Below are 21,421 nucleotides of genomic sequence, written 5' to 3'. Positions count from 1 at the left end.
GGACACACACCCTCCCCTACAGCACGGACTGGGTTAAAGGGACATGCACCCTCCCCTACAGCACGGACTGTGTTAAAGGGACAGACACCCTCCCCTACAGCACGGGCTGGGTTAAAGGGACACACACCCTCCCCTACAGCACGGACTGTGTTAAAGGGACACGCACCCTCCCCTACAGCACGGACTGTGTTAAAGGGACACACACCCTCCCCTACAGCACGGACTGTGTTAAAGGGACACGCACCCTCCCCTACAGCACGGGCTGGGTTAAAGGGACACACACCCTCCCCTGCAGCACGGACTGGGTTAAAGGGACACACACCCTCCCCTACAGCACGGGCTGTGTTAAAGGGACATGCACCCTCCCCTACAGCACGGACTGTGTTAAAGGGACATGCACCCTCCCCTACAGCACGGACTGTGTTAAAGGGACATGCACCCTCCCCTACAGCACGGGCTGGGTTAAAGGGACACACACCCTCCCCTACAGCACGGACTGGGTTAAAGGGACACACACCCTCCCCTACAGCACGGGCTGTGTTAAAGGGACACACACCCTCCCCTACAGCACAGACTGGGTTAAAGGGACACACACCCTCCCCTACAGCACAGACTGGGTTAAAGGGACATGCCCCCTCCCCTACAGCACGGGCTGGGTTAAAGGGACATGCACCCTCCCCTACAGCACGGGCTGTGTTAAAGGGACACACACCCTCCCCTACAGCACGGACTGTGTTAAAGGGACACGCACCCTCCCCTACAGCACAGACTGGGTTAAAGGGACATGCACCCTCCCCTACAGCACGGTCTGTGTTAAAGGGACATGCACCCTCCCCTACAGCACGGGCTGGGTTAAAGGGACACACACCCTCCCCTACAGCATGGACTGGGTTAAAGGGACACACACCCTCCCCTACAGCACAGACTGGGTTAAAGGGACATGCACCCTCCCCTACAGCACGGTCTGTGTTAAAGGGACATGCACCCTCCCCTACAGCACGGGCTGGGTTAAAGGGACATACACCCTCCCCTACAGCACGGGCTGGGTTAAAGGGACATGCACCCTCCCCTACAGCACGGTCTGTGTTAAAGCGACATGCGCCCTCCCCTACAGCACGGACTGTGTTAAAGGGACATGCACCCTCCCCTACAGCACGGACTGTGTTAAAGGGACACGCACCCTCCCCTACAGCACGGTCTGTGTTAAAGGGACATGCGCCCTCCCCTACAGCACGGACTGGGTTAAAGGGACACACACCCTCCCCTACAGCACGGACTGTGTTAAAGGGACATACACCCTCCCCTACAGCACGGACTGTGTTAAAGGGACATGCACCCTCCCCTACAGCACGGGCTGTGTTAAAGGGACACACACCCTCCCCTACAGCATGGACTGTGTTAAAGGGACATACACCCTCCCCTACAGCACGGGCTGGGTTAAAGGGACACACACCCTCCCCTGCAGCATGGACTGGGTTAAAGGGACACACACCCTCCCCTACAGCACGGACTGGGTTAAAGGGACACACCCTCCCCTACAGCACAGACTGGGTTAAAGGGACATGCACCCTCCCCTACAGCACGGTCTGTGTTAAAGGGACATGCACCCTCCCCTACAGCACGGGCTGGGTTAAAGGGACATACACCCTCCCCTACAGCACGGGCTGGGTTAAAGGGACATGCACCCTCCCCTACAGCACGGTCTGTGTTAAAGGGACATGCGCCCTCCCCTACATCACGGACTGTGTTAAAGGGACATGCACCCTCCCCTACAGCACGGACTGTGTTAAAGGGACATGCACCCTCCCCTACAGCACGGTCTGTGTTAAAGGGACATGCGCCCTCCCCTACAGCACGGACTGTGTTAAAGGGACATGCGCCCTCCCCTACAGCACGGACTGTGTTAAAGGGACACACACCTTCCCCTACAGCACGGACTGGGTTAAAGGGACATGCACTCTCCCCTACAGCACGGACTGGGTTAAAGTGACAGGCACTGAGCAAGGTCATGATTTAAAGGGACAGGCACCCTCCACCCAGCTCCCCCCACCCTTCGAACCCTTGCCTGCCGAACTCCCAAAGGGTCAAACCAGGGTCAGTGGTGGACGGTGTGGTGCTGGCAAAGCTGAGTTAGTCTGGCTGTATCCGAGGGGCTGAGAGTCAGCCCTTCATCAAGAACGTGGGGGGGAGAGAGAGAGGAGAGAGAGAGAGAGAGAGAAGGAGACGGAGAGAGAGAGAAAGAGAGCGAGAAGCACAGAGAGGGAAAGAGAGAGAAAGAGAAAGAGAGAGAGTGAGAGAGGGAGACTGAGAGAGTGCGAGAGAGAGAGGGAAGGAGAGGAGAGAGAGAGAGAGAGGGGGAGAGAGAGAGAAAGAGAGAGAGAGAATGAGAGGGAGAGAGAGAGAGAGAAGGAGAGAGAGAGGGGTAGAGAAAGAAAGGGAGAGAGAGAAAGAGAGGGATAGAAAAAAAGAGAGAGGGAGACAGAGAGAGAGTGAGAGAGAGGGAAGGAGAGGGAGGGAAAGAGAGGGAGAGAGAGGGAAGGAGAGGGAGAGAGAAAGAGAGAGAGAGGGAGACAGAGAGAGCGCCAGAGAGAGAGGGAAGGAGAGGAAGAGAGAGAGGGAGACAGAGAGAGTGAGAGAGAGGGAGAGAAGGAGAGGGAGAAAGAGAGAGAGAGAGAAAAAGAGAGAGAGAGATATGGAGAGACTCACACAGGCACAGGACCCCGGGGTGAAATGGGAGAGGGGAAAAGGCCCAATATCTCTCGCAGTTCAAGGAATAAGACCGTCCATCTTCGGGAATCCCAGAGAGACCAGCTCAACCCCAGTCCTCCAATTCCAGAGCCGTTTTCCGGTGGGTGAAAGGAAGGATGCAGAGATCGCAGGGTATTCCCACAGGGTCTGGTGGGCTGGGATAGTCAGGAATGAGAGTGGATTGCAAGAAAACTTGTGGGGCGTCTGCAAGGTGGCGTTTTGGAACAGTTTGTGAATTGAGTTGAATTCATTGTCACGAGGTGCAGGGAAAAGCATTGTCTTGTGACCAACGCAGAGTGATCCCAGTTCGGGAGCACAGGCAGAGCCACAGAGATGTACCGCATGGAAACAGACCCTTCGGCCCAACCCGTCCATGCCGACCCAGATATCCCAACCCAATCTAGTCCCACCTGCCAGCACCCGGCCCATCTCCCTCCAAACCCTTCCTATTCATATACCCATCCAAATGCCTCTTAAATGTTGCAATTGTACCAGCCTCCACCACTTCATCTGGCAGCTCATTCCATACACGTACCACCCTCTGGGGGGAAAAGTTGCCCTTTAGGTCTCTTTTATATCTTTCCCCTCTCACCCTAAACCTATGCCCCTCTAGTTCTGGACTCCCCCACCCAGGGGGAAAAGACCTTGTCTATTTACCCTATCCATGTCCCCCCCTCATGATTTTATAAACCTCTATAAGGTCACCCCTCAGCCTCTGACGCTCCAGGGAAAACAGCCCCAGCCTGTTCAGCCTCTCCCTGTAGCTCAAACCCTCCAACCCTGGCAACATCCTTGTAAATCTTTTCTGAACCCTTTCAAGTTTCACAACATCTTTTCAATAGGAAGGAGACCAGAATTACATGCAATATTCCAACAGTGGCCTAACCAATGTCCTGTACAGCCGCAACATGACCTCCCGACTCCTGTACTCAATACTCTGACCAATAAAGGAAAGCATACCAAACGCGGCCTTCACTATCCTATCTACCTGCAACTCCACTTTCAAGGAGTTATGACCCTGTACTCCAAGGTCTCTTTGTTCAGCAACACTCCCCAAGACCTTACCATTAAGTGTATAAGTCCTGCTAAGATTTGCTTTCCCAAAATGCAGCACCTCGCATTTATCTGAATTAAACTCCATCTGCCACTTCTCAGCCCATTGGCCCATCTGGTCCAGATCCTGTTGTAATCTGAGGTAACCCTCTTCGCTGTCCACTACACCTCCAATTTTGGGGTCATCTACAAACTTACTAACTGTACCTCTTATGTTCACATCCAAATCATTTATATAAATGACAAAAAGTAGAGGGCCCAGCACCGATCCTTGTGGCACTCCACTGGTCACAGGCCTCCAGTCTGAAAAACAACCCTCCACCACCACCCTCTGTCTTCTACCTTTGAGCCAGTTCTGTATCCAAATGGCTAGTTCTCCCTGTATTCCATGAGATCTAACCCTGCTCACCAGTCTCCCATGGGGAACATTGTCGAACGCCTTACTGAAGTCCATATAGATCACATCTACCACTCTGCCCTCATCAATCCCCTTTGTTACTTCTTCAAAAAACTCAATCAAGTTTGTGAGACATGATTTCCCACACACAAAGCCATGTTGACTATCCCGAATCAGTCCTTGCCTTTCCAAATACATGTACATCCTGTCCCTCAGGATTCCCTCCAACAACTTGCCCACCACCGATGCCAGGCTCACTGGTCTATAGTTCCCTGGCTTGTCCTTACCACCCTTCTTAAACAGTAGCACCACATTTGCCAACCTCCAGTCTTCCAGCCCCTCACCTGTGACTATCGATGATACAAATATCTCAGCGAGGGGCCCAGGAATCACTTCTCTAGCTTCCCACGGAGTTCTAGGGTACACCTGACCAGGTGCTGAGTTTGTGACAGCTGTATTCTAACAGCAGTGGGGTTGAGACTGTTAGGGAAACCGGCTAGTGTGTGTGTGCGTGCGTGTTCAGGCTTCTGTCCCGTCTCCCCAATGGTTGCCTTGGAAAACGCTGGCGCCCTGGGCCCGGTAGACGGATTCTAGAGACGGGAGATTGGCCTATGTGATCGCCCGGGCTGAGTTCCCCACTCTCCTCACCAGAGGAGATTTACCGGGACGTTGCCTGGTTCTGGAGGGAAGGTCTTACGAGGAAAGGCTGAGAGACTTGAGGCTGGTTCTCGTCAAGGAGAAGAAGGTTGAGAGGAGACATATAAGATCATCAGAGGGTTAGGGTGGACCGGGAGAGCCTTTTTCATTGGGGACGGCGAACGCGAGGGGACACAACTTTAAAGTGAGGTATAAGACAGATGTCAGAGGTAGTTTCTTTACTCAGAGAGTTGTAAGGGTGTGGAATGCTTTAATAGCATCCAAGGGACAGGAGATTCAACGTTTCGAGGGCTTGAAGGGAAGATTCCTGAAGAAGGGCTTATGCCCGAAACGTTCGAATCTCTCGCTCCTTGGATGCTGCCTGCGCTTTTCCAGCAACACGTTTTCAGCTCTGATCTCCAGCATCTGCAGACCTCGCTGTCTCCTGTAACGGGAGTAGCCAAGTCCAGGTGCATTCAAGTCGTCATGGGGCAGGCTTTTGGACGGGCATGGGATGGTGTAGGTGGGACGGGCCTCAGATGCGTACGACAGGGGGCGAGGCAACATCGAGGGCCGGTGCTGGGCTGTCACGTTACGTTCTCGGCTCTACGATAGTAAGTTTGCTCTAAATTCAGGAGAGACGCGTCCCGAGGGAGGTGAGGTGTGGTCCAGGGAGGATGAGACAAGAGAGAGTCAATGTGACAAATGGGAGTGGGAAGTCAGAGGACTGGGGAGCTGACAGAAACCAATAAGAAGTAAAGGGGAAGAAGATTAAATACGAGGATAAGCTAGCCAGTAATGTCAGGGAAGACTCGAAAAGTTTCTTATAAAGGGCCGTGGGAAAATGCCGCGGGAGAGAGTGAGGAACGGGATAATTGCTTCATCCTCATAGTGGAAGGCACTAGTAATATCCCAAACGTTCCAGAGATCGAGGGGGTGGTAGTGCTGGGTCTGGTACCCCATCACCGAGGAGAAGGTGTGAGAGAAACAGAAGACGGATAAATCTCCTGGACCAGACGGATTACACCCCCGGGGTTTTTCAGGGAGAGGGTGGAAGAGACAGCGCAGGAGTGAGTGGTGATCTCCCAGGAACCGCGGAGAAGCAGGCAGGGTGTCACAGGGCTGGAGAATGGCTAACGCGACACCCCAGTGAAAAAGGGGAGGATGATGGGAGATGACAGACTGACTAGCCGAACCTCGGTCAGATCCGGGAGTCCGTTGTGCAGGATGAGACCCCTGGACGCTCGGAAGTGTATGGTAAAATAGATAAGATTCCCTACAGGCTCTTCGGCTCATACCGACCCACCGGAAAGTTACCCACCCAGACCCATTTCCCTCTGACGAATGCACCTCACCCTCTGGGCAATTTAGCACAGCCCTAACCCGCACATTCCCAGGCACTACGGGGACAATTTAGCACGGCCAATCCCACCCTAACCTGCACATCCCAGGCACTACGGGGACAATTTAGCACAGCCAATCCACCCTAACCTGCACATCCCTGGGCACTACGGGGACAATTTAGCACGGCCAATCCACCCTAACCTGCACATCCCTGGGCACGACGGGGACAATTTAGCACGGCCAATCCACCCTAACCTGCACATCCCTGGGCACTACGGAACAATTTAACACGGCCAATCCAACCTAACCTGCAGATCCCTGGGCACTACGGGCCAACTTAGCACGGCCAATCCACCCTAACCTGCATATCCCTGGGCACTACGGGAACAATTTAGCACGGCCAACCCACCCTAACCTGCACATCCCTGGACACTATGGGGACAATTTAGCACGGCCAATCCCACCCTAACCTGCACATCCCTGGGCACTACGGGGACAATTTAGCACGGCCAATCCACCCTAACCTGTACATCCCTGGGCACTACGGGGACAATTTAGCACGGCCAATCCACCCTAACCTGCATATCCCTGGGCACTACGGGAACAATTTAGCACGGCCAACCCACCCTAACCTGCACATCCCTGGACACTATGGGGACAATTTAGCACGGCCAATCCCACCCTAACCTGCACATCCCTGGGCACTACGGGGACAATTTAGCACGGCCAATCCACCCTAACCTGTACATCCCTGGGCACTACGGGACAATTTAGCACGGCCAATCCACCCTAACCTGTACATCCCTGGGCACTACGGGGACAATTTAGCACGGCCAATCCACCCTAACCTGTACATCCCTGGGCACTACGGGGACAATTTAGCACGGCCAATCCACCCTAACCTGTACATCCCTGGGCACTACGGGGACAATTTAGCACGGCCAATCCACCCTAACCTGCACATCTTCGGACTGTGGGAGCACCCGGGGTAAAGCTACACAGACACACAGGGGGAATGTGCAAACTCCACCCAGACAGTTGCCCGAGGCTGGGTTCGAACCTGGGTCCCTGGCACTGTGAGGCAGCGGTGCTAACCACTGAGCCACCAGGGCAAAGTCAGTGCGGTTTCGTCAATGGGAGGTCATGCCTGACCAACCTGTTCGAATTCTTTGAGGAAGTAATGAGCAGGTTAGACCAAGGGGGGGGGGGGGGAGAGGCAATTCGACCAAGGAGGTCTTGTTGACGAGGTGATGCCCAGGAGGCTGCTGGGTAAGATGTGGGCCCGTGGTGTTCGAGGCGTGGATTAGATGCTTGGGTTGTCTGGCGGGAAGCAGAGAGTGGGGACAGAAGGGTCCTTCCTCCGAATGGCAGCCAGTGACCCGCGGTGACCCACAAAGCTCAGCGTTTGTGGGCCACGGCTTTCCCCTTTATTCCGAAACCATCTCGATGGAGGGGGGGCCGTCCTGACTATGGCCGGGCTGATGACAGAACGACGGCAGACGCCGCGAAACCAGCCTCTGGATTAGCGGTGCTGGAAGAGCACGGCCGTTCAGGCAGCGTCCGAGGGGCACCTTTGAGGAGAATGGGGAGGCTGCAGAGATATTTGGACAGGTCTAGGCGGCCGAAAGGGCAGGTAGAAGGCAACGTGGGACAGTCTGAGGTTGTGCCCTTTGAGGGGGGAGAGGGGAAGACTTGAGGCCTGGACTATTTCCTCAATGGGGGGGAAAGAATGCAGAACTCTGAAGCGCAGAGGGACTTGGGGGGTTCCAGTCCAGGATTCTGTCAAGGTAAGTAGCTAGGAACACAAAATAATGTCGTTTTTCGCCTGAGGACAGGAATCTGAAAGCAAGGCTGTCTTTCTGAGGGGCTCGGGGGCCATGTTTGGAGCGTTGTGTGCAGTTCTGGGCCCCGTACCTCAGGTAGGATGGACCAAGTTCACAAGATGGAAACGAAAGGCTTGACATGTGAAGAACGCTTGCAGATCTGGGTCTGTTCTCGGTGGGGCAGGGTAGAAGGGTGAGGGGGGAGGGTGGGGGAATCTTAACGAAACAGAAAACTGAACGGACAGAGTGGGTGTCGGGAAGATGTTCCCATTGGCAGGAGAGACTCGGAGCTGAGGGCAAAGACATAGAGTAAAGGGAAGACCCCTTTGAGAAGGAACGTCTTCAGCCTGAGAGTGGGGGATTCACTGCCACAGCGGGGCTGGGGGAGCCAGGGCATTGAGTCTACTTAAGACGGGGATAGAGAGAGTCCCGCGCAACGAGGTGGGGGGGGGGGGAAGGGGCAAGACTCATCCCCTCGAACGGGAAGGTCCCGGGGGAGTGGCGCTGAACAGAGAGACCTTGGGGTGCAGGTTCGCAGCTCCTTGAACGTGGAGACAGGGAGGGCTTCGGGACACCTTCCTTTATCGGGTCAGGACTTGCAGGAGTCGGGAGGTCACGTCGCGGTTGTATCTGTGAGGCTGATTTGGGAATACCGCATTCGATTTCTGGTCTCCCCCCCCCTCCGACAGGAAGGATGTTGGGGAAGGGTTTGAGTTCCAGGGAGAGGCTGGATAGGCCGGGGGCGGTTTTCCCCGGAGCGTCGGAGGCTGAGGGGTGACCGGATTGTGTTGGAGCAGGTCATTAGGCCCTGTTGAGTCCACACTGATGAGCATCCCACCCAGACCCCCCCCTCCTTTCCCTGCTGGAGCTCCCTTGTCCTTCCAGATGGAAGTGGCCGTGGGTTTGGAAGGAGCTGCCTGAGGATGAGTTTCTGCAGTGTGTCTTGTAGATGGTACTCACCGATGCTACTGAGTGGGGGAGGGAGGGAGGGAACGTTTGTGGCTGTGGGGCCCATCGAGTGAGGGGCTGCTCTGTCCCTGGACAGTATCGAGCTTCTCGAGTGTTGTCGGAGCTGCCCCCGTCCAGGGCAAGTGGGGAGTATTCCCTCCCCCTCCCTGACTCGGGCCTTGTCGATGGTGGGACAGGGCTTTGGGGGGAGAGTCAGGAGGGGAGTTACTCGCTGCAGGATTCCCAGCCTCTGACCCGATGGTGGGACTGGGCTTTGGGGGGAGAGAGTAAGGAGGGGAGTTACTCGCTGCAGGATTCCCAGCCTCTGACCCCGATGGTGGGACAGGGCTTTGGGGGGAGAGTCAGGAGGGGAATTACTCACTGCAGGATTCCCAGCCTCTGACCCGATGGTGGGACAGGGCTTTGGGGGGAGAGTCAGGAGGGGAGTTACTCGCTGCAGGATTCCCAGCCTCTGACCCGATGGTGGGAGAGTCAGGAGGGGAGTTACTCGCTGCAGGATTCCCAGCCTCTGACCCGATGGTGGGAGAGTCAGGAGGGGAGTTACTCGCTGCAGGATTCCCAGCCTCTGACCCGATGGTGGGAGAGTCAGGAGGGGAGTTACTCGCTGCAGGATTCCCAGCCTCTGACCCGATGGTGGGAGAGTCAGGAGGGGAGTTACTCGCTGCAGGATTCCCAGCCTCTGACCTGCTCCTGTAGCCGCTGGATTGATATGGGGCTGGGTCCGGGTCAGTTTCTGCTCAACGGTAACCCCCAGGATGTTGATAGTAGGGGGAGGGGGATTCAGTGACGGTATCGCCATTGAACGTCAAGGGGGGCGATGGTTAGATTCTCTCTTGTTGGAGACGGTAACCCCCAGGATGTTGATAGTGGGGGGAGGGGGATTCAGTGATGGTAACGCCATTGAACGTCAAGGGGGCGATGGTTAGATTCTCTCTCTCTTGTTAGAGAGGGCATTGATGTGGCCAAGATGATGAGGCCATACCCGTTTCCGCGCCAACACTGGGCAGCAGGAGGGCAGAACTGGTCAAAAGGAGAGGGAGCGAAGACGCGACAGTGTGAACCACGCAAAACCCTCGGTTTATCACAAACCACCCAGACACTGAAACCTCAGACACATACTTTAATGAAGTTACTGAGCGGAGTTTGCTTCACTCCTTCCCCCTTCTGTCCAACTGGCCCATGGGAAAACGGCCAAGATATGGGAGAGGTGCATGCTGGGACTAACCGGAGGCAGGAATGGAGGAGGGCGGGGGGGGGGGGGAAGAGAGGGGGGCCAGCCCTTCCCGAGATCCCAGCCGTTCCTGGATAATCCGAAGCTCCTCAGGCCGGAGAGACCGAGGAGTTTGAGACGGAAGACACCTCGGTTTTGGAGGTGGAGGATAATTCGGAGCCATCTTCCACCTGCCGCCCGAAGAGATGAAGGATACAGTTTCGGAACTGAGGGAGCAGAGCGAGAGGTTAGATACAGGGGAAAGCTCCCTCTACACTGTCCCCCCCATCAAACACCCCCAGGGACAGGGGGTTAGATACAGGGGAGAGCTCCCTCTACACTGTACCCCCCATCAAACACTCCCAGGGACAGGGGGTTAGATACAGGGGAAAGCTCCCTCTACACTGTCCCCCCCATCAAACACCCCCAGGGACAGGGGGTTAGATACAGGGGAGAGCTCCCTCTACACTGTACCCCCCATCAAACACTCCCAGGGACAGGGGGTTAGATACAGGGGAAAGCTTCCTCTACACTATCCTCCCCATCAAACACCCCCAGGGACAGGGGGTTAGATCCAGGGGAAAGCTTCCTCTACACTGTCCTCCCCATCAAACACCCCCAGGGACAGGGGGTTAGATACAGAGGAAAGCTCCCTCTACACTGTCCTCCCCATCAAACACCCCCAGGGACAGGGGGTTAGATACAGAGGAAAGCTCCCTCTACACTGTCCTCCCCATCAAACACTCCCAGGGACAGGGGGTTAGATACAGGGGAAAGCTCCCTCTACACTCTCCCCACCCCCAGGGACAGGGGGTTAGATACAGGGGAAAGCTCCCTCTACACTGTCCCCCCCATCAAACAGACCCAGGGACAGGGGGTTAGATACAGAGGAAAGCTCCCTCTACACTGTCCTCCCCATCAAACACCCCCAGGGACAGGGGGTTAGATACAGAGGAAAGCTCCCTCTACACTGTCCTCCCCATCAAACACTCCCAGGGACAGGGGGTTAGATACAGGGGAAAGCTCCCTCTACACTCTCCCCACCCCCAGGGACAGGGGGTTAGATACAGGGGAAAGCTCCCTCTACACTGTCCCCCCCATCAAACAGACCCAGGGACAGGGGGTTAGATACAGGGGAAAGCTCCCTCTACACTGTCCCCCCCATCAAACACCCCAGGGACAGGGGGTTAGATACAGGGGAAAGCTCCCTCTACACCGTCCCCCCATCAAACACCCCCCAGGGACAGGGGGTTAGATACAGAGGAAAGCTCCCTCTACACTGTCCCCCCCATCAAACACCCCCAGGGACAGGGGGTTAGATACAGGGGAAAGCTCCCTCTACACTCTCCCCACCCCCAGGGACAGGGGGTTAGATACAGGGGAAAGCTCCCTCTACACTGTCCCCCCCATCAAACAGACCCAGGGACAGGGGGTTAGATACAGGGGAAAGCTCCCTCTACACTGTCCCCCCATCAAACACCCCCAGGGACAGGGGGTTAGATACAGGGGAAAGCTCCCTCTACACTGTCCCCCCCCATCAAACACCCCCAGGGACAGGGGGTTAGATACAGAGGAAAGCTCCCTCTACAGCGTCCCCCCATCAAACACCTCCAGGGACAGGGGGTTAGATACAGGGGAAAGCTCCCTCTACACCATCCCCCCATCAAACACCCCCAGGGACAGGGGGTTAGATACAGGGGAAAGCTCCCTTTACACTCTTTCCACTCCCAGAGACACAGGGGTTAAATATGGAGGAAAACTCCCTCTACACTGTCCTCCCCATCAAACACTCCCAGGGACAGGGGGTTAGATACAGGGGAAAGCTCCCTCTACACTCTCCCCACTCCCAGCGACAGGGGGTTAGATACAGGGGAAAGCTCCCTCTACACCGTTCCCCCCATCAAACACCCCCAGCGACAGGGGGTTAGATACAGGGGAAAGCTCCCTCTACACCGTCCCCCCCATCAAACACCCCCAGGGACAGGGGGTTAGATACAGAGGAAAGCTCCCTCTACACTGTCCCCCCATCAAACACTCCCAGGGACAGGGGGGTTAGATACAGAGTAAAGCTCCCTCTACACTATCCCCCCCTCCCAGAGACAGGGTGTGAGATACAGGGGAAAGCTTCCTTTACACTGACCCCCCCATTCCCAGGGACATGGGTTTAGAAACAGGGTAAAGCTCCCTCTACACCGCTCACACTACCCCCATCAAACATGCCCAGGAACAGGGGGTTAGAGACAGAGTTAAGCTCCCTCTACACAGTGCAAGGTTTTGGGATAGCGTGGAGTTTCGGCAGATTTCCGGGATTGCGTGGGGGTGTCGGAGCTGTGTAAAGTTACGGCCAAGTTTTGGGATAGTGTGGGGTTTCAGGAGAGTGTGGAATGTTGACGAGGTTCCGGTATACTGAGGAGCTTCAGCTGGGTTCCGGGATGGTGTGGGGTGTCGGTAAAGTATTGGGACAGTGTGGGGGGTTTGGTGGTGATTTGGGACAGTGTGGGGGGTTTGGTGGTGATTTGGGACAGTGTGGGGGGTTTGGTGGTGATTTGGGACAGTGTGGGGGGTTTGGTGGTGATTTGGGACAGTGTGGGGGGTTTGGTGGTGATTTGGGACAGTGTGTGGGGTTTGGTGGTGATTTGGGACAGTGGGGGGTTTGGTGGTGATTTGGGACAGTGTGGGGGGTTTGGTGGTGATTTGTGACAGTGGGGGGTTTGGTGGTGATTTGGGACAGTGTGTGGGGTTTGGTGGTGATTTGGGACAGTGTGTGGGGTTTGGTGGTGATTTGGGACAGTGTGTGGGGTTTGGTGGTGATTTGGGACAGTGTGTGGGGTTTGGTGGTGATTTGGGACAGTGTGGGGGGTTTGGTGGTGATTTGGGACAGTGTGGGGGGTTTGGTGGTGATTTGGGACAGTGGGGGGTTTGGTGGTGATTTGGGACAGTGTGTGGGGTTTGGTGGTGATTTGGGACAGTATGTGGGGTTTTGGTGGAGATTTGGGACAGTGTGGGGGTTTTGGTGGTGATTTGGGACAGTGTGGGGGGTTTGGTGGTGATTTGGGACAGTGTGGGGGATTTGGTGGTGATTTGGGACAGTGTGGGGGGTTTGGTGGTGATTTGGGACAGTGTGGGGGGTTTGGTGGTGATTTGGGACAGTGTGGGGTTTGGTGGTGATTTGGGACAGTGTGGGGGGTTTGGTGGTGATTTGGGACAGTGTGGGGGGTTTGGTGGTGATTTGGGACAGTGTGGGGGGTTTGGTGGTGATTTGGGACAGTGTGGGGGGTTTGGTGGTGATTTGGGACAGTGTGGGGTTTGGTGGTGATTTGGGACAGTGTGTGGGGTTTGGTGGTGATTTGGGACAGTGTGGGGTTTGGTGGTGATTTGGGACAGTGTGTGGGGTTTGGTGGTGATTTGGGACAGTGTGGGGTTTGGTGGTGATTTGGGACAGTGTGGGGGGTTTGGTGGTGATTTGGGACAGTGTGGGGGGTTTGGTGGTGATTTGGGACAGTGTGGGGTTTGGTGGTGATTTGGGACAGTGTGGGGTTTGGTGGTGATTTGGGACAGTGTGGGGGGTTTGGTGGTGATTTGGGACAGTGTGGGGTTTGGTGGTGATTTGGGACAGTGTGTGGGGTTTGGTGGTGATTTGGGACAGTGTGGGGGTTTGGTGGTGATTTGGGACAGTGTGTGGGGTTTGGTGGTGATTTGGGACAGTGTGGGGGGTTTGGTGGTGATTTGGGACAGTGTGGGGGGATTGGTGGTGATTTGGGACAGTGTGGGGGTTTGGTGGTGATTTGGGACAGTGTGGGGGGTTTGGTGGTGATTTGGGACAGTGTGGGGGTTTGGTGGTGATTTGGGACAGTGTGGGGGGTTTGGTGGTGATTTGGGACAGTGTGGGGGGTTTGGTGGTGATTTGGGACAGTGTGGGGTTTGGTGGTGATTTGGGACAGTGTGGGGGTTTGGTGGTGATTTGGGACAGTGTGGGGGGTTTGGTGGTGATTTGGGACAGTGTGGGGGGTTTGGTGGTGATTTGGGACAGTGTGGGGTTTGGTGGTGATTTGGGACAGTGTGGGGGGTTTGGTGGTGATTTGGGACAGTGTGGGGGGATTGGTGGTGATTTGGGACAGTGTGGGGGTTTGGTGGTGATTTGGGACAGTGTGGGGGGTTTGGTGGTGATTTGGGACAGTGTGGGGGGTTTGGTGGTGATTTGGGACAGTGGGGGGTTTGGTGGTGATTTGGGACAGTGTGGGGGGTTTGGTGGTGATTTGGGACAGTGTGGGGGGTTTGGTGGTGATTTGGGACAGTGTGGGGGGTTTGGTGGTGATTTGGGACAGTGTGGGGTTTGGTGGTGATTTGGGACAGTGTGTGGGGTTTGGTGGTGATTTGGGACAGTGGGGGGTTTGGTGGTGATTTGGGACAGTGTGTGGGGTTTGGTGGTGATTTGGGACAGTGTGTGGGGTTTGGTGGTGATTTGGGACAGTGTGGGGGTTTGGTGGTGATTTGGGACAGTGTGGGGGGTTTGGTGGTGATTTGGGACAGTGTGGGGGGTTTGGTGGTGATTTGGGACAGTGTGGGGTTTGGTGGTGATTTGGGACAGTGTGGGGGGTTTGGTGGTGATTTGGGACAGTGTGGGGGGTTTGGTGGTGATTTGGGACAGTGTGGGGGGTTTGGTGGTGATTTGGGACAGTGTGGGGTTTGGTGGTGATTTGGGACAGTGTGTGGGGTTTGGTGGTGATTTGGGACAGTGGGGGGTTTGGTGGTGATTTGGGACAGTGTGTGGGGTTTGGTGGTGATTTGGGACAGTGTGTGGGGTTTGGTGGTGATTTGGGACAGTGGGGGGTTTGGTGGTGATTTGGGACAGTGTGGGGGATTTGGTGGTGATTTGGGACAGTGTGGGGGGTTTGGTGGTGATTTGGGACAGTGTGGGGGGTTTGGTGGTGATTTGGGACAGTGTGTGGGGGGTTTGGTGGTGATTTGGGACAGTGTGGGGGGTTTGGTGGTGATTTGGGACAGTGTGGGGGGTTTGGTGGTGATTTGGGACAATGTGGGGGATTTGGTGGTGATTTGGGACAGTGTGGGGGATTTGGTGGTGATTTGGGACAGTGTGGGGGATTTGGTGGTGATTTGGGACAGTGTGGGGGGTTTGGTGGTGATTTGGGACAGTGTGGGGTTTGGTGGTGATTTGGGACAGTGTGGGGGGTTTGGTGGTGATTTGGGACAGTGTGGGGGGTTTGGTGGTGATTTGGGACAGTGTGGGGGGTTTGGTGGTGATTTGGGACAGTGTGGGGTTTGGTGGTGATTTGGGACAGTGTGGGGGGTTTGGTGGTGATTTGGGACAGTGTGGGGGGTTTGGTGGTGATTTGGGACAGTGTGTGGGGTTTGGTGGTGATTTGGGACAGTGGGGGGTTTGGTGGTGATTTGGGACAGTGTGGGGGATTTGGTGGTGATTTGGGACAGTGTGGGGGATTTGGTGGTGATTTGGGACAGTGTGGGGGGTTTGGTGGTGATTTGGGACAGTGTGTGGGGGGTTTGGTGGTGATTTGGGACAGTGTGGGGGGTTTGGTGGTGATTTGGGACAGTGTGGGGGGTTTGGTGGTGATTTGGGACAGTGTGGGGGATTTGGTGGTGATTTGGGACAGTGTGGGGGATTTGGTGGTGATTTGGGACAGTGTGGGGGATTTGGTGGTGATTTGGGACAGTGTGGGGGGTTTGGTGGTGATTTGGGACAGTGTGGGGTTTGGTGGTGATTTGGGACAGTGTGGGGGGTTTGGTGGTGATTTGGGACAGTGTGGGGGGTTTGGTGGTGATTTGGGACAGTGTGGGGGGTTTGGTGGTGATTTGGGACAGTGTGGGGTTTGGTGGTGATTTGGGACAGTGTGGGGGGTTTGGTGGTGATTTGGGACAGTGTGGGGGGTTTGGTGGTGATTTGGGACAGTGTGGGGTTTGGTGGTGATTTGGGACAGTGTGGGGGGTTTGGTGGTGATTTGGGACAGTGTGGGGGGTTTGGTGGTGATTTGGGACAGTGTGGGGGGTTTGGTGGTGATTTGGGACAGTGTGGGGGGTTTGGTGGTGATTTGGGACAGTGTGTGGGGTTTGGTGGTGATTTGGGACAGTGTGTGGGGTTTGGTGGTGATTTGGGACAGTGTGTGGGGTTTGGTGGTGATTTGGGACAGTGTGGGGGGTTTGGTGGTGATTTGGGATGGTGTGGGGTTTTGGTGGAGATTTGGGATGGTGTGGAGTTTTGGAAGAGGGTTGGACACAGCGTGGGGTTTCAGCGGCGTTGCGGGTTGCGTTTCCCCTCGAGGGAAAGTCCCCGTACATACCTGCCTGTTCATGAAGACGTAGATAATGGGGTTATAAATGGTCGAACTCTTTGCAAAATACGACGGCACCGCCGCCATGAGAGGGTGGAAAGCGTAGTTGGGGTTTAACGCAGCGAAAACGGCAAAAAAGGCGTACGGACCCCAACAGAGACAGAAGGCAGCGATCATTAACACCACCATCCGAGAGACTTCCTTCTCAGCTTTCTGCGTGGTTTCAGACTCAGTCTGCTGCTGAGCAACCTGTCAGAGCACAGGACACGGTCACTCACCGAGGCACGGCAAGGCACACCGCGATACACCGCAATACACGGACTCACTCCCAGACACACCGAGGCACGGCACAGCACACTGCGATATACTGACTCACTCCCAGACACACCGAGTCACGGCAAGGGACACCGTGATACACCAACTCACTCCCAGACACACCGAGTCACGGCAAGGCACACCGCGATACACCGACTCACTCCCAGACACACCGAGTCACACCGTGATACACTGACTCACTCCCAGACACACCAAGTCACGGCAAGGCACACCGCGATACACTGACTCACTCCCAGACACACCAAGTCACACCGCGATACACGGACTCACTCCCAGACACACCAAGTCACGGCAAGGCACACCGCGATACACTGACTCACTCCCAGACACACCGAGTCACACCGCGATACACGGACTCACTCCCAGACACACCAAGGCACGGCAAGGGACACCGCGATACACTGACTCACTCCCAGACACACCGAGTCACGGCAAGGTACACCGCGATACACTGACTCACTCCCAGACACACCGAGTCACACCGCGATACACTGACTCACTCCCAGACACACCGAGTCACGGCAAGGGACACCGCGATACACTGACTCACTCCCAGACACACCGAGTCACGGCAAGGCACACCGCGATACACTGACTCACTCCCAGACACACCGAGTCACGGCAAGGCACACCGCGATACACTGACTCACTCCCAGACACACCGAGTCACACCGCGATACACTGACTCACTCCCAGACACACCGAGTCACGGCAAGGGACACCGCGATACACTGACTCAGTCCCAGACACACCGAGTCACACCGCGATACACTGACTCACTCCCAGACACACCGAGTCACAGCAAGACACACCGCGATACACTGACTCACTCCGAGACACACCGAGTCACGGCAAGGTACACCGCGATACACTGACTCACTCCCAGACACACCGAGTCACACCGCGATACACTGACTCACTCCGAGACACACCGAGTCACGGCAAGGCACACCGCGATACACTGACTCACTCCCAGACACACCGAGTCACGGCAAGGCACACCGCGATACACTGACTCACTCCCAGACACACCGAGTCACGGCAAGGCACACCGCGATACACTGACTCACTCCGAGACACACCGAGTCACGGCAAGGCACACCGCAATACACTGACTCACTCCCAGACACACCGAGGCACGGCAAGGCACACCGCGATACACCGACTCACTCCCAGACACACCGAGTCACACCACGATACACTGACTCCCTCCCAGACACACCGAGTCACGGCAAGGGACACCGCGATACACCGACTCACTCCCAGACACACCGAGTCACACCACGATACACTGACTCACTCCCAGACACACCGAGGCACGGCAAGGCACACCGCGATACACCGACTCACTCCCAGACACACCGAGTCACACCACGATACACTGACTCACTCCCAGACACACCGAGGCACGGCAAGGCACACCCCGATACACTGACTCACTCCCAGACACACCAAGTCACGGCAAGGCACACCACGATACACTGACTCACTCCCAGACACACCGAGTCACACCACGATACACTGACTCACTCCCAGACACACCAAGGCACGGCAAGGGACACCGCGATACACTGGCTCACTCCCAGACACACCGAGTCACACCGCGATACACTGACTCACTCCCAGACACACAGAGTCACACCGCGATACACGGACTCACTCCCAGACACACCGAGTCACGGCAAGGCACACCGCGATACACTGACTCACTCCCAGACACACCGAGTCACACCGCGAAACACTGACTCACTCCAAGACACACCAAGTCATGGCAAGGGACACCGCGATACACTGACTCACACCAAGACACACTGACATGCACCATCTCACACCAAGACACACCGTCTCACACCGAGACACACTGACACGCACTGTCTCACACCAAGACACACCGTCTCACACTGAAACATACTGACACGCACTGTCTCACACCGAGACACACTGACTAACACAGAGGCACACAGAGACATGCCGACTCACACCGAGACACACCGAGACACACCTGTTCATTCACTCCAGCCCACACCGACTCTCAGCAACTCATAATGAGACGCACCAACACACACCAAGTTACAACAGCTCAGACTGATCGTGTGTGTGTAAGTGAGGGAGTGTGTAAGCATGTGTGTGAAAGAGTAGATGTGAGAGCGTGTATGTGTGTGTGTGTGTGAGAGAGAGAGAGTTTGAGTGTGTGTGTGAGAGAAAGTTTGAGTGTGTGAGTGTGTGTGTGAGTTTGAGTGTATGTTAGAGAGAGAATTTGAGTGTGTGTGTGTGTGTGAGAGAGAGTTTGAGTGTGTGTGTGTGAGAGAGAGAGTTTGAGTGTGTGCGTGAGAGTTTGAGTGTGTGGGTGTGTGTGAAAGTTTGAGTGTGTGTTAGAGAGAGAGTTTGAGTGAGAGTTTGAGAGTGTGTGAGTGTGTGAGTGTGCGTGTGTGTGTGAGAGACAGCCCATACCCCAGTGAGAGTGTGTTTGTGTGAGTGTGTGTGTGTGAGTGTGTGAGTAAGTGTGTGTGACACTCGGTGTCAACCACAATGTCCCTCATCGTTCTCTCTCTCTCAATCATGTCCCCCTCTCAATCTCCCTCCGCTCCAAGAGACACTACCCCTGCCTGTCCAAATCCCTCTCCATCACTGAAACTCTCCATCCCCCAAAGGGTAACATCCTGGTAAACCTCTCCCAGTCCCCAAAGGGTAACATCCTGGTAAATCTCTCCCAGTCCCCAAAGGGTAACATCCTGGTAACTCTCTCCCAGCCCCCAAAGGATAACATCCTGGTAAATCTCTCCCAGCCCCAAAGGGTAACATCCTGGTAAATCTCTCCCAGCCCCAAAGGGTAACATCCTGGTAAATCTCTCCCAGCCCCCAAAGGGTAACATCCTGGTAAATCTCTCCCAGCCCCCAAAGGGTAACATCCTGGTAAATCTCTCCCAACCCCCAAGAGGGTAACATCCTGGTAAATCTCTCCCAGCCCCCAAAGGGTAACATCCTGGTAAATCTCTCCCAGCCCCCAAAGGGTAACATCCTGGTAAATCTCTCCCAGCCCCCAAAGGGTAACATCCTGGTAAATCTCTCCCAACCCCCAAGAGGGTAACATCCTGGTAAATCTCTCCCAGCCCCCAAAGGGTAACATCCTGGTAAATCTCTCCCAGCCCCCAAAGGGTAACATCCTGGTAAATCTCTCCCAATCCCCAAAGGGTAACATCCTGGTAAATCTCTCCCAGTCCCCAAGAGGGTAACATCCTGGTAAATCTCTCCCAGCCCCCAAAGGGTAACATCCTGGTAAATCTCTCCCAACCCCCAAGAGGGTAACATCCTGGTAAATCTCTCCCAGCCCCCAAAGGGTAACATCCTGGTAAATCTCTCCCAATCCCCAAAGGGTAACATCCTGGTAAATCTCTCCCAGTCCCCAAAGGGTAACATCCTGGTAAATCTCTCCCAGTCCCCAAAGGGTAACATCCTGGTAAATCTCTCCCAGCCCCAAAGGGTAACATCCTGGTAAATCTCTCCCAGTCCCCAAAGGGTAACATCCTGGTAAATCTCTCCCAACCCCCAAAGGGTAACATCCTGGTAAATCTCTCCCAACCCCCAAAGGGTAACATCCTGGTAAATCTCTCCCAGTCCCCAAAGGTTAACATCCTCGGAAATCTCCCTCTGCCTTCCTGTCTCCAGTGCTCTGCACTCTCTCCCTCGGCTGTGTTCCTGAAGTGACAGAGGGTGGCGCTGAATGGGGGCTGCTGGGAAAGTTGCTTACTGCCCGAATGGCCATCCAGACTTGCAAATAACAGATGATGATGATGCTGAGCGGGAACACGGCACACGTGACTGTCAGTGTGACCATGTAGGATGTCACGCCAGGGTCCTCACGCCCACTGAAAACGTCAGGCCCACACGAGGTCTTCAGTCCGTACGGCCAGTACCTGATGGGGAGAGGGCGAGACAGGAGACTTTCACTGGGATTACGTGCCATTGGAGGGACGGTCCATCTCCTTCCCAGTCAGGGCAGTGTTCGGTAAAGGTGGTCCCCGTCCCCCCCTCCCACTTCTGATTCTGCAGCCCCTCCCTGTCCTTCCCAGACTGGGGGGGGGGGTAAGGTGTGGTGAGTTGGGAAGGTGCAGTCGGAGGAACCCTACAGTCCATCTTGTACGCACTCTGCATCAGTGTTGGAACTCAGCCGAGCATTCCTAATGAGCCCAGCTACCTCGGGAATGGAGGGATGGAGTGTTGGAGCTCAGCCGAGCATTCCTAATGAGCCCAGCTACCTCGGGGGTGTTGAAGGTGGGGGTTAGCGTGCTGATTGAGTGGGGATGGGGGGTGGGGGGGCCTGCTTTGTCCCTGGATGGTGTTGAGCTTCTCGAGTGTTGTCGGAGCTGCCCCTGTCCAGGGCGAGTGGGGAGTATTCCCTCCCCCTCCCTGACTCGGGCCTTGTTGATGGTGGGACAGGGCTTTGGGGGGAGAGTCAGGAGGGGAGTTACTCGCTGCAGGATTCCCAGCCTCTGACCCGATGGTGGGAGAGTCAGGAGGGGAGTTACTCACTGCAGGATTCCCAGCCTCTGACCCGATGGTGGGACCGGGCTTTGGGGGGGGGGGGGAAGAGTCAGGAGGG

General features: G+C 55.6%; 1 protein-coding gene across 1 annotated transcript in view; it reads right to left on the bottom strand.

The window, feature by feature from the left end:
* Positions 1 to 10,120: 10,120 nt before the first annotated feature.
* LOC132809047 (red-sensitive opsin-like) overlaps positions 10,121 to 21,421 on the bottom strand; it is a 15,711-nt gene continuing 4,410 nt past the window's right edge. The window contains exons 3-5 of the mRNA XM_060822422.1: positions 20,570 to 20,735; positions 16,495 to 16,734; positions 10,121 to 10,407 (exon numbers count right to left, since the gene is read on the bottom strand). Coding sequence (XP_060678405.1) covers positions 10,291 to 10,407; positions 16,495 to 16,734; positions 20,570 to 20,735 — 523 coding nt within the window. The 3' untranslated portion in view covers positions 10,121 to 10,290. The remainder of the gene's footprint in view (positions 10,408 to 16,494; positions 16,735 to 20,569; positions 20,736 to 21,421) is intronic.

Source organism: Hemiscyllium ocellatum, unplaced genomic scaffold, assembly GCF_020745735.1.
Source record: "Hemiscyllium ocellatum isolate sHemOce1 unplaced genomic scaffold, sHemOce1.pat.X.cur. R, whole genome shotgun sequence".
Lineage (NCBI taxonomy): Eukaryota > Metazoa > Chordata > Chondrichthyes > Orectolobiformes > Hemiscylliidae > Hemiscyllium > Hemiscyllium ocellatum.
The sequence above is the reverse complement of the archived record's forward strand: the minus strand, read 5'-3'. Positions and strand labels throughout refer to the sequence as shown.